The sequence below is a fragment of the Littorina saxatilis genome, linkage group LG10, assembly GCF_037325665.1.
Source record: "Littorina saxatilis isolate snail1 linkage group LG10, US_GU_Lsax_2.0, whole genome shotgun sequence".
In the NCBI taxonomy this organism is placed as follows: domain Eukaryota; kingdom Metazoa; phylum Mollusca; class Gastropoda; order Littorinimorpha; family Littorinidae; genus Littorina; species Littorina saxatilis.
The window spans coordinates 18,086,520-18,105,238 of record NC_090254.1 but is presented as its reverse complement, the minus strand read 5'-3'; the positions used below and the strand labels follow the sequence as shown (position 1 = coordinate 18,105,238).

General features: G+C 44.3%; 1 protein-coding gene across 1 annotated transcript; it reads right to left on the bottom strand.

Moving 5' to 3' along the window:
* Positions 1-344: 344 nt before the first annotated feature.
* LOC138978314 (uncharacterized) lies at positions 345-16,078 on the bottom strand. Its single transcript, XM_070351017.1, has 6 exons — positions 15,399-16,078; positions 10,575-10,808; positions 9,927-10,159; positions 9,043-9,194; positions 1,454-1,576; positions 345-937 (listed from the first exon to the last, which is right to left on the bottom strand). Exons 1-6 carry the CDS (start codon positions 15,721-15,723, stop codon positions 709-711), a joined length of 1,296 nt encoding a protein of 431 aa, XP_070207118.1. The 5' UTR covers positions 15,724-16,078; the 3' UTR covers positions 345-708.
* Positions 16,079-18,719: the final 2,641 nt, after the last annotated feature.

Sequence of the window (18,719 nt, the reverse complement as noted above, 5' to 3'; positions counted from 1 at the left end):
GCAAAGTCTTCGCGAAGTCGACTTCGGGTTCAAATAAGGATCGCAAAACAGAAAATGGAGGTTGTCAAACTGCAACCGACTTCCCTGATACAGTGAAAAAAAAACAAAAAAAACTAAAATCCACTTTTAAAAGTAAACACCGGCACAATACCATCAACAAACGTAGGTACAGACAAATCAATCAAGCATTTACAAAGACAAGAGGCGAAGCCTTCAAGGCTCACGTAAGAAATAGACAAACAGTAACACAAACTCAATCATTCCGTCACACATACACACCCACACACACAGTAAGCTTAGGTGACCCTGTGCAAGAAAGAGAGACACTAGATCTAGATCTGTCTGTCTGCATGTAGCCTACTTACAGGGACACGACTGCCAAATAGTCTCGGCCCGCTCAAAATAACAATGACCGAGACCACACACACCACGCGAGAGAGAAAGACTACAGGGAGGCATGCCGTCATGATGCATTAATTGACGTCAAACACTTTTGACCGTGACGTAATCTTATGCGAGCTTTATCCATAGTCTTGGATAACCACTCACACATAGACTCGGAAATGTTAAAGTTTCTACCACAGACATACACACGCACACACACACACACACACACACACGCACAAACGCACAGACAGACAAAGTTACGATCGCATAGGCTACACTTCGTGAGCCAAAAAGCACACACCTCACCACCCATACGGTAACTCAAGGTTTAAAAGTAAACACATGCACGGCGCCTTCAGTGTACGCAGGAACGAACACTTCATTGTAGCCATCACCATCAACGTCGGCACACGATATTCCGCCCACTGTGCCCGTCCCTACGTCAAGGAACTTGGACTGCTGGTAGGACCAATCAGAAACGCCGTTACTTGCGGGCTTGATGAGATACGCCTGGCCATCGTCATCACCTGAGACGAGTATGAGGGGTTTCCTGAAATGAAAGAGAGAACGGTAATGATCAAAACGTTATCAATAGTGGGGGTGGAAGGATGGAGGGAAGAAGGGATGGGTGGAAGGATGGAGAAAGAGGTTGACAGGCAAACATATTTTTATGTAAATAATGCGTTGTTGTTTTTCTCTTGTTTGGAAAGAGTAACAATAAAGAAGTTAATAATTCCAATGTCACTGTTTTATCACAAACAGCCCAGTAACTTTTGCATTCGTGCCAGTGTCTGAGTGCGCCACAGCGTGCCCTTCGCGGCTCGCTATGGAGGCCGAAGATAATCGCTGCTGTCAAAGCTACAAGTGACAGTCTTGTCAGTTACGAAACAGGTCAAATAAATTATATGGCGGAACCCTCCGACAACCACCCCCCACCACCACCAACACCGTCAAAAGGTAATCAATCGTTGTGGAAGGAGCGATTTGCACTCTGAGAGGAATCCAGTTACACGTCATACGCCAGATCTATACATGTTGTCATTAATATCTATGACGTAATACTCACTGTGACGCAGTGTGTGACGATTTAGGATAGACGACGACAGCAGAGCCGGGAGCACCGTGCCCTTGACCGCTGGTACGACTTGTGAAGCCGGTGGCTAGCGTACGTCGTGGGAAATGATCTTTCCTGTGATATGGAAATGGAAGAAATAAATTCATCGCCACCATTTGCAGCAGAAAAGCAGCGATGTAGGGGAAGGGCTCCTAATATGGACCGGCTCCTAATATGGACCACCTTCTGTTCTGACAAACTAACGACGCTAGAGCGCTCAAAAAAGTTTTATTCGCTGTATTCACCCTCTGTGGATAACTTGCACATGTCAAAACAGTTGCAGAAACAGAAATCTCAAAACCGTTAGGCTTTTTCTCTTTTTTTCACTTTTGGCAGCGTTCACTCTAAATTTGCCGCCTAAAACGGACTCGTTTCTGTCCACAGCCAAAGCTTTTATCACACAAAAATTGCTATATATGACAGCTAAGACCGTATTTGTTACATGTTAGCAGTTTTGACCCCGAGTTTCTTCTGCAAACAAAAGATAATAGCAAAATCTCAAAGTATGTGTGAGTCCCCTAATATGGACCACCTTCAACAAATCGAAGAAAATAAAAGCTAAAGGCTATTATCATTAATTCATTAGGAAGCTTGCTGAAAATAATCTATAACTAGCCCTCGAGATTTTTGTGGAAGTTGATAATTTCACTTATTTTTACTCTGTTTTTGATATGCTTCTTTAGTTTCCTGGTGTGCTTCAAATAATGGTCTCATCAACCCGAAACAGATAAATCTAAAGCATATTTGAATTTGTCTGACTTGCACACTAAGTTGTATCATGTTATTTTGAAGTATAGGGGGCTTTTGACAGTGATTCGTGAAGGCCGCTTCACTGGTCCATATTAGGAGCCTGGGCGCCTAATATGGACCATTTGTGATTTTTTCTGTATTTAATTTTTGCTGAATGTCTATCATAGCTTCTTCTTCTTCTTCTTGGCGTTCGCAGAGGTTACACAATCAGTCCAGCACTGGTGATAAATGTTGTCGTTTTCTCCAACTCCTGTCGACTGCCGTATAGTTTGGTCTGCAAGGGAGTTGGTGACGGCCACACTTCTTTTCGTTCCTCATCTAGTAAGGGACATCGCTGTAAGATGTGTTCCGCTGTTTGGTCCTCTTGACCGCAGACACAGGTTGGTGATGGCGCCAGCTTGAACTTTCGGTTCATGTGAGCATTGAGCCTGTTGTGGCCAGTACGCAGCCTAATGAGGTTGACTTGCTGCTCTCTGGACATTGTGTGGTAGTCATCTCTGTTTGTCCTTGGCCTCATCAATGCCTTGATGATTGTCTTCTGCTCACTAAAGCTGACACTGTTTTCAGGTTGGTCTTCCACGGCTCCTTCTTTTGCCAGCTCATCTGCCCTTTCATTTCCTGGTATCCCACAGTGTGCTGGTATCCACTGGAGGACAACTCTTCTGGTTTGTCTGACCATCTGTAATGCTTTGGCCAGCTGTGGGAGTTTGTCGTTCTCTAGGGCCTGAAGGACTGAAAGGGCGTCCGAGAGGAAGACAACTTGGTAGCAAGGGTCTGCGGAGTCCTGAACGAAGGAGGCGGCCTGCATGAGAGCTTCTGCTTCTGCTTTATAGTTTGTGCAGTGTTTGCCAGTGGCAACGCTGGATGTAGCTGTATGTCCCCCAGGGAACTGGATGAGAATGCCTGCACCTCCATTGAGCACGGCGTTAGTTGCTGATCCATCGGTGTATACATGGATCCACGCCTCTTTTGGGTACTGTTCGTCGATCAGGGCTAAGGTGAGTGCCTGTCGAGCTGTGTCATTCTGATCTTCTCCTGAGGTAACATGTGGAACACTGGTGCAGATCTGGATGCCTGGTTTCTCTGTTGCCTTGGGGGTTTCCTCTTCTTCTTGAGTCAGAGGTAGAGTGTTCTGTGGAAGGACTTCCCTGTACTGTCGAGAAAGTCTCTTGCTCTCGTGTACAAAACTGCTCCGTTTAAGCCGGTTCTTGGTGAGGTTGCTCAGTCTGTGCTTCATGGGGTGGTCGGGTAGGCACTTGAGCTTCTCGGCCTGTACCATTGTCTTGGCTTCTCTTCTCTGACAGAGGGGTTGGATGGTGGTAAGCTTCTCCATTTCCTTGATGGGCGTGGATTTCATTGCACCGGTGATGAGTCGGAGGGCCTGGTTTTGCACACGGTCAAGGGTCTGCAGGTTTGTCTTGGCTGAGGTTGACCACGCTGTGGAGCCGTACTCGAGGTGGGGTCTGATTGTTCCCTGGTATACTGTCTTCAGTATCTTCTCGTTCGCTCCCCAGGTGGTACCTGCCAGCTTCCTGAGTATGGCTAGCTTGCGCCGGGCCTTTGTCTCTGCCTGTGCAATGTGTGGTTTCCAGGTCTGCCGTCTATCAAAGGTGACACCAAGGTACGTTGCTTCTTCATCCTCTCTCAGAGGAGTTCCACCAAGCCTAATGGTTCCGGCTTTCTGCTTTGGCGACAGTGTGAATAGGGTGGTGGAGGATTTCTCCTTGTTGATGGAGACGCACCAATCTTCTGCCCATGCGTTCAGCCTATCTGCCGCTTGCTGCATTCTGTAGGTGGCAGTACTTGCGTGCTCCTCCTTGCACCAGATCACAAGGTCGTCTGCGTAGAGAGCAGCTTTGATCCCCTTGGGCATCTCAGACACCAGATCGTCGATGAAGAGAAGGAAGAGTGTGGGGGAGAGGACTCCGCCCTGAGGGACGCCATGACGAAGGAGGAACTTCTTGCTTTTGGTCTGGTCGACGTTAACTCTTGCCCTGCGGTTATAGAGGTAAGAGCGAATCCACTGGTACATGTTGCTGGACACGCCTTTCCTCAGCAGTTTTACAAGGAGTCCATCTTTCCAGACCTTGTCAAAGGCTTTCTGAAGATCTATCCAGGTGACGAAGACCAGCTTCTGTTCCTGAAAGGCATCTTCAACTTCTTGCGCCAGGTAAGTGACCTGATCTTCAGTGCTGCGGAACTGTCGGAATCCAGCTTGTTCAGGGGCGAGGAGGTTCCTGGATTCCAGGTACCACCTGAGGCGCTCGTTCACAATTCTCTCCAGGGTCTTCACAACACAGCTGGTGAGGCTGATTGGGCGATAGCTGGTGGCCTTCTTTGGATCCTTCCCTTTTTTTAAGATGGGGATCATGATCGCTTCTCGCCAGAGTTGTGGTAGCGATCCTTCTTGCCAGCTGCTGTTGAAGACCTCGAGTAGCTTGTTCTCTGCTGCACTACCAAGGTGGGTTAGCATCTCGTTGGTGATGCCGTCTGGGCCAGGGGACTTCTTCGCCTTTGACTTTTTCAGAGCTGAGTGCAGCTCGTGGAGTGTGAGTAGTTGACTCATGGCGTCCACTGTCGACTGTCTGGCAGGTCTCTCTCTTTTCTCTCTTCTTGCTTCTCTCTGTTTCTCGGGGCTAACATGGAGGTTGCTCTCAGCTGCATAGCTTTCAGCAAATTGGTTGGCAGCATGCTTTCCAGTTAGCACCTTCCCGTTCTCTTCTAATGTGATCTTTCCTCTGCTGGTGTTCTCATCATTCAACTGCTTGGTGAGCCTCCAGAGCTTTCTGCCATCCTTCTCAAGGTTCAGAGAGCTTGTTTTCTCTTGCCAGCTTCTCCGTCTTGCCTGTAGCTTCTTTTTGAGAAATTTGGCTTTGGCTTCCTGGAGGCGGATGTTGTTGTTTTGTGACGGGTTGACTTCTGCTTCCCTTCTGGCGTCTGCCAGATCATCATCCAGTTCCTGCAATTCATTGCTCCAGTAGGGCTTATAGTCTCTCCTGGCACCCCTGGGAATGGACTCACGCGCTGCTCTGAGGATGCTCATGTTGAAGTCCTTCGCCACCATGTTGATGTCTCGACCCTCGACTCTGATGTCTTTGGTGAGTTCGCTGGTGCGGTGTCTAAAGAGGAACCAGTTCGCTCTTTTGTAGTTCCACCGAGGGAAGGAAGCTTCAGTGCAGGACTCCATGCCCAGGGTCAAAAAGACTGGCCGATGGTCACTTCCACCTAGCTGTTCTCCGACCTCTCTGCTGGTTAGCTGGTGCATGTCTTCCGTGCAGAAGGCTAGGTCAGGAGTTGATGTAGTGTGCCATCTTCTGGAGTAGAATGTAGGGCAGTCAAAGGGACTGTTCAAAAGGATGAGACCTTTGTCGTCCTGCCAGTTCTCCACCTCTTCTCCTCTCCGATCCAGGTGGTCATATCCCCAACTCTGTGAATGACTGTTGAAGTCACCCACCACGATGAAGTTGGAGGCCTTTGCGGGGATCGTGTCAAGGGCGAGATGTCTATCATTGGGGCAGTAGAAGTTGACAAGATGGAATTCTGATGTCTTCGTCTGGATTCGAATCACCTGATATTCGGAGTCCTCCATGTGCGTTTCTATCAAACAGGCATTGATGTTGTTCCTGATGAGGGTCAGGATTCCTCCTTTGCTTCGGTCTGTTCTGTCGGACCTAAGGCATTGGTAGCCTCTCACTTTGAAGGACTTTTGGGGTGTCAGGTGCGTCTCCTGAATACAGCAGATGTTGATGTTCTTCTCATGCAGGATATGCTCCAACTCTGTCTTCTTGTTCAGGATACTTTCTGCGTTCCAGTGCATGACCTGGAAAGGTCGCTGCTGACTGGGTTTCTTCCTAGTTGTGGTGGTGCCAGTCACTTTCCTCCCGCGTCCCCTGGCGTGACAAGACGGACGGGAGGGACCTCCAGTAGTTGGGGCTGGGTCCCTTTGAGGCATGGGACCCGACGCTGCTCCACCCTGCTCCTCAATGGGCGAGCGCCATTTCCGTCTGTGCTGGTTGATTGTGTCATCATTTGCGTAAGTGCGTGTACCCGTGGTTTGTTAGAATGCGCCGTGCGGCCCGGGTCCTCCGTCTTCAGCATTCGGGGTTTTCTGTCGGGGTTACCTCACCCTTAGCTCATGGCCCGTACGTCCTACCCTGAGAGCACAGGGGGGAGGATTTTCCGGGATCCCACCCGGAGCCAGTTTGGTCCGCGGCCGCAAGCGGCTGATCTCCATATCTGAAGACCGTTCCCCTATCCGCCACCCGGGGACGCGCTGGGTTGGGGGTGGTCGCCCCACTGAAAATCCCACACTGGGTTAAGAAAGATCAGCCTGTCCCAGCTATCAAAGCTATTTCACGCTAATTTGGCCTAACGATTAACCTAAGAGAGAAGGACTACCAAACACAAAATGAAACTTCTTCGCAAGAAAACAAGCTAGTTATCACCATGAAACAAAAATTGGTCCATATTAGGAGCCCTTTCCCTACAGAATTTTGCCGACGGAAAGGTTTCTATTATTGCAAAACATTGTGGATACGTCATTGTGTACATTTTGCGGTAGAGATGAAGAAACCCTTATACATATGTTTTGGAAGTGTGATGAAGTGCAGACTTTTTGGATATAATATGTAAATTGGTTAAAGGTGAACTGCACCCTTTGTGTCAAGGTAAAACTTTCCAAATAACTGGTTCTGTTTGGAGTGGCGAGCAATGTAGTCATCGATAAAGTTTTTGATGTGTTAGTAATGTGTGCCAAATATCACATCTATATTTTCAAAACAAAACAAAAAGGTCCCATTTTCAGACATTTAGTAGAAATATTAAGCAAAGATTTGTTTGTGAAAAGTATAACGCAGCTAGAAATAATTTGTTGGAGAAATTGAATAAGGACTGGCGCTTGTATATATGCATTTTTTTTTTATATATATAACCCTTAGATGATCATATGACATATAATATGACAACTAATATGAGAAACTGAAGATCGGGTCTGTATGGCAGGAAGCAACATTTTCTTCATGTTCACTGTTGCTGTTTTCTTTTCTTCTTGTGGACAATACTCTTGATACTAGGTGGTGGGTTCAAGTGCTAGTCTTTCGGATGAGACGAAAAACCGAGGTCCCTTCGTGTACACTACATTGGGGTGTGCACGTTAAAGATCCCACGATTGACAAAAGGATCTTTCCTGGCAAAATTGTATAGGCATAGATAAAAATGTCCACCAAAATACCCGTGTGACTTGGAATAATAGGCCGTGAAAAGTAGGATATGCGCCGAAATGGCTGCGATCTGCTGGCCGATGTGAATGCGTGATGTATTGTGTAAAACATTCCATCTCACACGGCATAAATAAATCCCTGCGCCTTGAATATGTGCGCGATATAAATTGCATAAAAAAAAATTTTTTAAAAAAATTAAATCCCTGCGCTGAGAACTGTACCCACGGAATACGCGCGATATAAGCCTCATATTGATTGATACTGCGACCACCGAGCCATGACCACCACCCCACCCTCCCCACCCTCTGTGTGGTGTAATTGTCCAACGTGTGTTTTCTTTTGTGTTTTGCTCCCATGTCTGTGCCCTGTAATGCAAAGCCTTTACTTGTGTAAAAATACAAAATGAAGAACAGAAGAAAAAAAGGAAAAAAGAGCGGGTCCCAAGACACACTAAATATCCTATCTAACATCATGCATACCATGATTTCTGTTTTCAAAAAACGTTCTGCCAGATCTTTACTGATGCAAGTTTAGGGAGGTAATCTAACCCATATGAGCACAATAATTATTTTTGTAAAGGCTCAGAGTTTTTTGTTTTTTTTAAAGTCGGTATTACTTTGACATGAGCACTTTCAGGTGGGTCATGTGTCGGCGAAGAATGTGCCTTCCAAAAGCTCCTTGAAACTCCTTGTCTTCGGACCTTCTAAAGTTCCCCTGGGGGGGTGGGGGGTGTCCTTGCACCCCCTACAAATTAAAATGTGGGGTCCTCTGGGCTGAGCGTCCGTGGGGAACCCTATTAAATAACACATGCAGCCAATGGATTGACATAACTTGGTACAAATGGCCGCCGTGTGAACAGACAAGCGCGGCTTCAAAAATTCAAAACAATGTAGGCTAATGTCAACCTAGAAAAAGGAATGAAATAGTTGTTTCCACGCGGCCGCCAGTCGGTCTGATTGTACACAATCATTATATGTTTGTTTCAATATTCTGTATGCCCCCCAAAAATTGAATACAGTGGCGAAACGAACGACAACAAACAATGTTCTTGTCCAACTGAGCGTTCAGAAAACAAGATGCCGGCTGCATATGAATCTCCTTGGTCTCGGCCATGTTACCTTAAACCACAACTGTTGTTGTTGTTTTGTTGTTGTTGTTGTTGCTGTTTTTGTTGTTGTTGTTGCTGTTGTTGTTGTTATTGTTATTGTTGTTGTTGTTGCTGTTGCTGTTTTTGTTGTTGTTGTTGTTGTTGTTGTTGTTGTTGTTGTTGTTGTTGTTGTTGTTGCTGTTTTGTTGTTGCCGTTGCTGTTTTTGTTGTTGTTGTTGCTGTTGTTGTTGTTATTGTTGTTGTTGTTGCTGTTGCTGTTTTTGTTGTTGTTATTGTTGTTATTGTTATTGTTGTTGTTTTGTTGTTGCTGTTGCTGTTTTTGTTGTTGTTGTTGTTGCTGTTGTTGTTGTTATTGTTATTGTTGTTGTTGTTGCTGTTGCTGTTTTTGTTGTTGTTGTTGTTGTTATTGTTGTTGTTGCTGTTGTTGTTGTTGTTGGCCTAAGCAAGTGATGTGCACTACTGACCTGAAATCTGAGGGCACAGTGTAAGCAAAGAGAGACGCGTCCTTCAAGGCGTTGTTGGTGACCAGCAGGTCCAGCGTCCCGTCCTGGTTGAGGTCCACCACTGATACGTCAAACACGTTGCCAATTGTGTTGTCGATCACTCGTTTTTCGATCTGATAATAAAAATTGAATGAAGCTAATAAATGCCGTTTTCGTTCTTAAAGTGACTGCTGGCTCATGTTGATATTCATTTTTGTTGGACGTGGCTGTTGTTATTTGCTGACAGTGAGTATATCATAAATATTTCATAATTGTGAATGGCATACATGCGCTTGCTGCTGGTTCATGTTGATATTCTTCTTTTTTTTTTTTACATGTCTGTTGTCATGTGTTAACAGTGAGGATATTATAAATATTTTATAATAGCGAATGGCATACATGTGCTTGCTTCGGGTGTCCATCAAACATGTTTGGCAAAAGCCGAAAACGAAAGGAAGAATAAAACATTTATCCATATGATATGGCAGGAAAAAAACCGTCCCTGTCTAAAACCCTCAAGTTAAAACGCAGGGTGCAAAATAAGCGTCGGCCGTTGAGGGTTCTTCACTCGCAGAGTCTTGATAAAAGTCATCAAAATGAATATCCTTGCACATGTCAAGGTTTTTACTATACAGTAGAACCCCCTTTTTAAGACCTTGCTTTTAAAGACTTTCTGTTCATAACCTCTGGAAATTTACCTCCATTTTAAGACTCCCTCCTTTTTAAGACTCCCTCCATTTTAAGACTCCCTCCATTTTAAGACTCCCTCCTTTTTAAGACCTCATTTTCTCAGAATTTTGGAGTTCTTAAAAGGGGGTTCCACTGTACCCATATTTCAACTGAAAATGAAGTGACAGAGAACTGACCTTTGAAGCGTCATCCCATCGCCCCTGTGTCTGAGTGCTCCAGTACACGTTGAGACTGGTGGAGAAATAGCCAGCAGTGATGATGCAGTCCACCTTACCGTGAGGCGTAGGCAATGACGTCACGATGAAAAAAGAGTCCGGGCCGTTGGCAGCGATGACGTGTGAGTTCCAGGTAGAGGAGAGAGCGTTTTGCTTGGGGTGCTCAAACCACACAAGCTGCCCTTGTGCGGATCCTGAATAAAAGTAGGTCGGAGTTATACGTGACTTGAGGGTGATCACGAATCTGTTTGCGCTAAATAATAGTACAAACAAAGCTAAAAGCGGCCTATTTAAGTTTTGGAAAAGATCTGTGGTCAATACATTAGGCATTACAATATTCAATAATAAAACAAAGCACTTTCCAGGAAAGGCGGAGTTAAATAAACATCACTGCGTCCAGTTCGATATATCTGAGCTACCAAACCACCCATTCGCCCTCTCTCCCGTGGGATGTGGTGCACGAAGCGAAACTGGGTGTCACCCAACTGAGTGGGAACAAGCCGTAGAGTATAAATGGTTGAAATCACACCAAATCTGACGTTCATCCAATCCGACCCCGCACCCAATTCTGCTTTGTACATCAGTCTCAGCCCAGGACTCAACTCTCACCAAAAATGTGTTTCTGAGCACGACACGTCACAGCGTCCAGCAACCCGTCTCCATTCATGTCCTTCCATTCCACACGGTGGTAGAACCACTTGGCGTCTGCGCTGTTGTCCGTCAGCGCGTGCTTCACTGGAGGTGAAAAGTCAAGGTCGAACAAGGTCAAGCTCCCATGATCCTTTGTCGGCACGAGGAATCCTCCAGCTGCTACGACGAAACTGCTTTTGTGGAACACGTTGTCTGCAAACAAAATGGAGGAATAAATACTCGATTAAATGAATCCATTTTTCTTAGACGAGACATGGTGCCTACCCAGCTTTACTGTTGCAAGTAAGGGTCCGTTTTGCTACAAAGTTAGTATTGCAGTGTTTAAGCAACTAAGCGGCTCACGCTGCATCTTTCCTTATGCTACTCTTACACTGTGCAGAATTGCCTTTGCGAATAGAATTTTCCAATAATTCGCAATGATCGGACATGGTCGCAAGACATTCGTAAATGTTCTTAACCATTCGCCACCATTCGTCTCTTGTTTCGAACATAGCAACAATGTTCCTAACTATTCGCAAGGTAGTCATATTTTTTAATTTGTTGCAACGTACTCGTAAGTATTCGCAAGACATTTGTAATCATCGCAATGTATTCGTAACGCTCGCAAGGCATTCGCAAACATTCGTTATGCCTGTCTTACACTGTGCCGAATATCCTTGCGAATATAGATTCGTATATGCATTCGCAGTGATCGGTGGACATTCGCAAGCACTCGCAACCATTCGTAAGACATTCGCAAGCACTCATACGGCTTCGAATGGTCAATATTGTTCGTGTCCATTCGTCTCTTTTTGTGTGTCGAATACAACATGTTCATATACACATTTCTTGCGAATGTCTTACGAATGGTTGCGAGTGCTTGCGAATGTGTACCGATCATTGCGAATGCCTTGCGAGCGCTACGAATGCCTTTACGATGATTACGAATGGCTTGCGAATGCTTACGAGTACGTTGCGAATTATTGGCGAATTCTATTCGCAAGGGCAATTCGGCACAGTGTAAAGAGCAGTATAATGTATTACGAACAATGCGAATTGCATAATCGCTTTATTCGTAAAATGTTTGCGAGCACTCGCAACACTCACAAGACCACTCGCAACGTTCGTAATACATCCGCAAGACATTCGTATATGGATTTGTATGCATTCGCAATGATCGGTAAGGCTTCGAATTTTCAATATTTGTTCCTGTCCATTCGTCTCTTTTTTTGTGCCGAATACAACATGTTCATATTCGCAAGGATATTCGGCACAGTGTAAGACAGGCATTAGAGACTACATTTCTTGCACTTGTCTAGATTTTGATTCAATTCTAATTAAGGATGATTGCTCCATAAGAAAACTGGTATTCAGCCATGCACGACCGAAGATGACGATACATTGCTCTGCAAAACCTTGACACTTTGTCGTCATATGAATAGAAATGCTTTTTTTTTTTAAAGTAGACTTAGAAAATAAAAATAGGGCCAGAACCTTGGTCATTGTTCTTTATCAAACAGATAAAAAAATTAAGAAAATCGGGACTTTGTAGCTGACAGAGCGATAGGAAATTCAGGGCAAGGAGTGTGCGACACACACGACATACAGTACTGCATAAAAATACAAACAGATAACAAACGGATGGAAGTAGTCTACTTTGTTATTGACCGTGAGTACAAAAAGATAACGAACGGATGGAAATAGTCTACTTTTGTATTGACTGTGGATCGCCGAAACCTCTTGTCGCGGAAGCAGACAACATGCCATTCACAATGTAGACAAAAAAATTGGTTGATTAAAATCAACATGGCCGAAGCAATGGAGCGGCCATCAATCAACTAAAATGCAGGCCACAGATTCTACCATGGACATTTACATTTTGATGGACAATATAGATCTCTGGCTTTAATTCGTTTATTTTCTTCTTTGGATATGTATGTGCTGTTGTTAATAAATGTTTGTGATACTGAATCATTGTTGACTTCGTTATACCGTTCGGTCGAAATATTCATAATCAGTATATAATCAAATTCTTCTTCTCAAATACCAGTTGGCAGCAACACGCACTCACGCAAGCACACACACACACACACACACACACACACACATGCACACTTGCGCTTTTGTCTTGGCTGTTCTTGTTCTGCCCATATTATGACGGCTTACTAGTGCCAAAACCTGGGGTTACCCATTATCACGTGATAATTACTAATTAACGCTGTCAGTTACTGTTTTCACTCGTTATATGACGGCTTACTAGTGCCAAAACCTCATAATTGTAATTATCAAGAGAAAATTAGTAATTTTCCCTTGATAATTACCATTTTCACGTGTTTATTACTAATATTACTAATATGGTTTACTTTGAGCAGGTCGGTTTCAGTTTTAATAAACAATTCTAGAAAATTGTGTATCTTATATTTGAGTCTTTCGTGTTTTAGACATTGATGCATTTAATAGTTTTAACGAGTTGCCTTTTGTTTTATCATTCTGGTGTTTAGCTAGATGTGCTGTGTATCTTATAAGAAGTTCTTAAAAGTTCGAAGTTATTTTAGCATATAGGTTTTTTTTATGGTCTTAACAGTTAAACATGTATTACGTTATCATTAAGATTCATGCTTTGTTAGCACTAAGCAGTTGTTTTAACCAGTCTGGTTTTCTCTTGTTTTCATCTTATGAATATTCTAAATGTTAGACTAACTTATTGTCTTGTACAGAATAACAACTGTGTGAATGGTGCTATACTGAATGAAAGAGTGTGACATGAAGTTCTTGTACATCATTGTAAAGAGTGTGAATGACGTTTTAGTTTAGATGTCAAGCGCTTAGAGCAAGCCTTTTTAACGAAAGTTTTTTGATTTAGCGCTATATAAATGTTCTTCTTATTATTATTATTATTATTCCATGGAAAATTACTAATTTTCCCGGAATAATTACTAACTTTCACCTGTTAATTACTAATTTTTAGTTTTGGCTCACTTCCTGACGGATTGCTAGTGCCAAAACTAACAAGAGGCAAAGCCTTCAAGGCTCACGTAAGACATCGACAAACAGTAACACAAACTCAATCACTCCGTCACACATACACACACACACACACACACACACACACACACACACACACACACACACACACACACACACACACACACACACACACACACACACACACAGTAAGCATAGGTGAAACTGTGCAAGAAAGCGAGACCCTGGATCTGCCAAGTAGTCTCGGCCCGCTCACAATAACAATGACCGAGACTTTCAGTAATTCCTTTGCGTGACGTCTAACCCTCTTACGTCATAATGTGACGTCTTCAAATAGTTTCTATCACACACGTCAAACAATTTTGACCGAGACGTAATCTTCTTATGCGAGCTTTATCCATAGACTCGGAAATGTTAAAGTTTCTATCACACACACACACACGCACGCACGCACGCACGCACGCACGCACGCACAGACAGACAAAGTTTATCATCGCATAGGCTACACTTACGTGAGCCAAAAAAAATTAGTCATTTTACAGGTGAAAACAGTAACTGACAGCGTTAATTAGTAATTATCACGTGATAATGGGTAACCCCAGGTTTTGGCACTAGTAAGTCGTCATAGGGCTTACTAGTGCCAAAACCTCATAATTGTAATTGTCACGAGAAAATTACTAATTTTCCCTTGATAATTACCATTTTCACGTGTTAATTATCCCGTGAAAATGAGTAACTAACGAGTGAAAACAGTAACTGACAGCGTTAATTAGTAATTATCACGTGATAATGGGTAACCCCAGGTTTTGGCACTAGTAAGCCGTCATATCGTTAGTTACTCATTTTCACGGGATAATTAGTAATTTTCACAGGAAAATGACTAATTTTTAGTTTTGTCAGGAAGTGAGCCAAAACTAAAAATTAGTAATTAACAGGTGAAAGTTAGTAATTATTCCGGGATAGTTAAAATTAGTAATAAAGTAAAATTATACTAAAAGTATAATAGATACTAAAATTAGTAATAAACACGTGAAAATGGTATTTATCAAGGGAAAATTACTAATTTTCCCTTGATTATTACAATTATGAGGTTTTGGCACTAGTAAGCCGTCATACCATATTCAACGCAACTTTCTTTCAGTCTTTCCTGGCTTCGAGTTATGTAGGGTGCCAACGAAGATCGGCCACTCTTTGTGTCAGTCGTGTTTACTACTTGCCAACGACCTCGTCACAAGAGGCTCTCGATGTCTGTTTGAGCGTCTTCATACAGATCCTGCAGCAGCTGGAATGCTGCCCATACACCTCTGGCTTGAAGCAGTCCCACTTTATATCTTGCGCGCAACATCGTAGGAGAGGTGTGCTTCTGCAATCGGCAGTTCTGATAGGCGGTTGGGATACAGAGCAATGCAGGACGGGGGACACCCCAGGTAGTCCCTTGCGGAACACTTTCATATCCCAAATTTAGTGTCCCCGGTGCACATTTCCAGGCGGGATACAGAACTCTGACCCCGCACACGCACACAACCACACACAAACACATACACACGCACACACACAAACACTCACGCACACACACGGCAAACACACACACGCACGCAAGCACATACACACTGACGCGCAAGCGCACACACAACCACACGCACACTCACAGACACACATATCGACACACACATTGACACACACACACACACACACACACACACACACACTGACACACACACACTGACACGAGACACTCATTTTCCATCACCCCCATATCTTCAAAAGCTGAAACCCTAAACAAAAAAACATAAGAAAAGCAAAAACAAATGTACCCACCAGGAACTTTGCGCACCTCATTGGGCCACGTGACGCCCCGCGTCACTTCCGTTACGTGGACGCTGTGGAGGTTGCTCAGATGTTGACCAATCTCAGGAACCTGGTAAATGGTGTCGTGGAACAGTGGAATGGGGTTGAAGCCAGAAATGATGAGAGTGGATTTAGCAGATTGCCCTGTGGCGTGCTCTTTGTTCACAATGCTCGTGAACGCCGCGTGAGGGGCGGAGATCTTGCCGATTTGTCTCAGTGATTGACAGCTAGTTGAGACGATGGCGAAAGCCAGACAGAGAAGCATGGCGGGTGTGTTGAATTGCGTGAAGGCCATTTTGGTGAAACGATCGCGATAGAGCTTATAGTTTTGTGTGTGTGGTAAGATGTTCGAAAATCACAATTGGTATTTTCGAAGATTCTTCGGTATCTTCTGGAGAAGAAAAAAATTGCAAAGACTGCAAAACAATCCGCTTGCTTGTACGGTTCTTTACGTCAAAACAGCGGTCAAAATCAGTATCACAACAGTTGCTTTACTACAAAATTAAATGTAGATTTTCTTAGTCTAGGGCTTTCACCACAGCGGCAGGCCAAGTTAGATAGTTCAGTCAGTTGTTCCCTCTGAGCATGCACACTAAAAGTGAACGCTGGAAGCTCTCTCACAAAATGGGCCACCGTCCATAAAACAAGACATGTTGATGGTCTTATCTTTTATAGCTGGTCAGAAAACGGGTATATGATACATCATTATCGTGCTACATAGTACAAGTCATGGCTCTCGTAACGCCCTTTACAGAGATAAGAAACATGGCACATTTTGTCGTGACGAAACCGTTTCTGCCTTACATTGGCGAGTTTGTTTTTGCCTGCCTACGCGTATGTCTATCTGCCTCTAAATGTGTATATGTTTTCCTACGTTTTTGTCAGGTCGACTTTGGAGGAACCCTTAACTGAGTGGCGGTCACGTGGCTCCTGTAAGTGTGCCAAATAGCCAAGGTGAATGCATTTAAGGGCATAACAAGTTTGAATGAAATTATATGGGAGCGAATGTTTTTGTTGCCCAACAAATGGTTGTGTGATGCGTCCAAAGGGTGTTGGCGTACATATGTGCTTGTTACATCTCGCCTTCACCGCTAGCTAGCCTAGCTGCACGCAGCACCGGTGAAAAAGAGAGCAGCCCTGCCATTTAAGCCTCAACACAAGTCCTAAGCAAGCTATTAAGCAACCCTCCATGAGGTGTTGGGTGGTAACTGGGGGCCTTATGCTCCCAGGCAGAGTGGACGATTTTCGGAAATAACTCCGTCGGGTTTGTATAGATTGTGGAAGAGTGATTTACCCTTGCCAAAACCTCTGACAAACATTGGAGGGGCCCAATCACTAGCGAGGGATATGTCCGAACACGTGGACATGAACACGTGTTTCTGATATACACCCCTCGCTATGGGTGATTGGCGCTTCCGATGTTTATCAGAGGTTTTGGCAAGGGTAATCACTCTTCCACAATCTATACAAATCCAACGGAATTATTTTCGGAACTGATTCGTCTATGGCGAGGGCGCGGAGGAGGTTTGGCCTCAAAAACGGATGCGGCACGCAGGCCCACCGGTGCGTGGACACGCACTGGTGCCCATGAACCTAACCCCAATGTCACGTGTATGGGCAACCTACAAAAAGACCAGACGTCCCAACGGCTGTGAACTGGGGGCCCGGGTAGCTCAGGTGGTAGAGCACTGGACTTGTGATCGAATCCGGACACGGGTCAACTTTATGTGCAGACCCGAAGACGGTATCCATCTCCCACCCCCGTGTCACCACAATGACACGTTAAAGATCTTGGTCATTCTACCACAAGTGTAGATGGCTGATACCACCTAAACACGCAAACATCAAAAAGCCGTGAGGGCGTAAAACTCGAATCGTATAAACCAATTCATGTCCAATAGAGGCAATTAAGACCTGACGGACAAAAAGCCCCTTAAAATTTACTTTTTACGGCTGTGAAGGCGGAGGAGGAGAGCATACTCCCAACAGCAATGACAATGACAATTCTTTATTTTACGAGGGTAACAGAATAAGCATTGGTATACTTTTTTGCATCTGGCCCTCGCCCTAAAGAGGGACTAAATCTACTATAATAACTACTACTACATACTTACATAATTAGTAAAACAGTATAGGTTTATGTACATAAGTGCATTATATGAAACATTGTAGTTTATAAATGTTCATGACAAGGTGCAAAGCAAAAATTTGCAAGTCAATTAGAGTCAGAATACTATGCAATAGAACATCAACTCTGCAACACAATGGATAGTATGCAGAACATCATAATTTCGTGAACAAAACAATAAATCAAAAGTGAGTGACTGTGTCCCAAAGGACATAACAATCAAGAATATACACTATTTTCATTAAATGGGATATATATTTGTTTTTGAAAGAATCTGTGCTGGTAGCTTCCCGTAAGGCATTCGGAAGAGCGTTCCAGAGACGGCCACCTGAATAAACTAGTACTAGACGAGGAGAGCATATTCCCAACGGCTGTGAAGGCGGAAGAGGACCTATACTCCCACATCCAAACGGTCAAACTGGCAGACGAGGAGCTTGCTCCCAGTTTTGCTGCTTGCACAAGCGCCGGGTTGGAAAGACTCGTCAGCCCCGATAGGCAGCTTTCCTAGGAGAAAGACACGCGGAAGTCAAACCCGGCCAGATTAGGGTCGTTAACTGTGTCAGGAAACTCGTCTAGGACAAGGAATAGTTCAAAATCACACCCACGAAGGCCTACCGAGGACGGGAAGATACTGACCTCAGGGTGAGGTGAGAACCAATAAAAATGGTTGTGACGACATCAGTGAAACGTGATGGTGTCATCTATGTGGGCAGCCAGGCAGAAACTGTGCCCCCCACCCCCCCCCCCCCCCCTTCCCCCAGCCTCAAAGGGGCCCACCCTCAGAATGCTTTAGTTTGGATACCGGCAAGGACTACTACTAAAGTTAGTAGTAGTCCTTGGATACCGGGAAAAGGGTGCAATAATTTTACACGGAATCGGGAGAGACATTTGCTGTGAGCGATCCGTAAATTTCTCTTGTTTGAGCAAATTCTTACGCAAAAATCATGATGTCGAAAAATATATAAAACAGAACAACGTTCACCGAATAGCCTAGCTTTATAAACAAAGAACCCGTTTCAATGCGAAAAATGTCAAAACATCTGAAACAAAATTAGTTTTTTTTTTCTAATGCTCAATTAATCAATCAATCAATATGAGGCTTATATCGCGCGTATTCCGTGGGTACAGTTCTAAGCGCAGGGATTTATTTATTGTTTTTATTT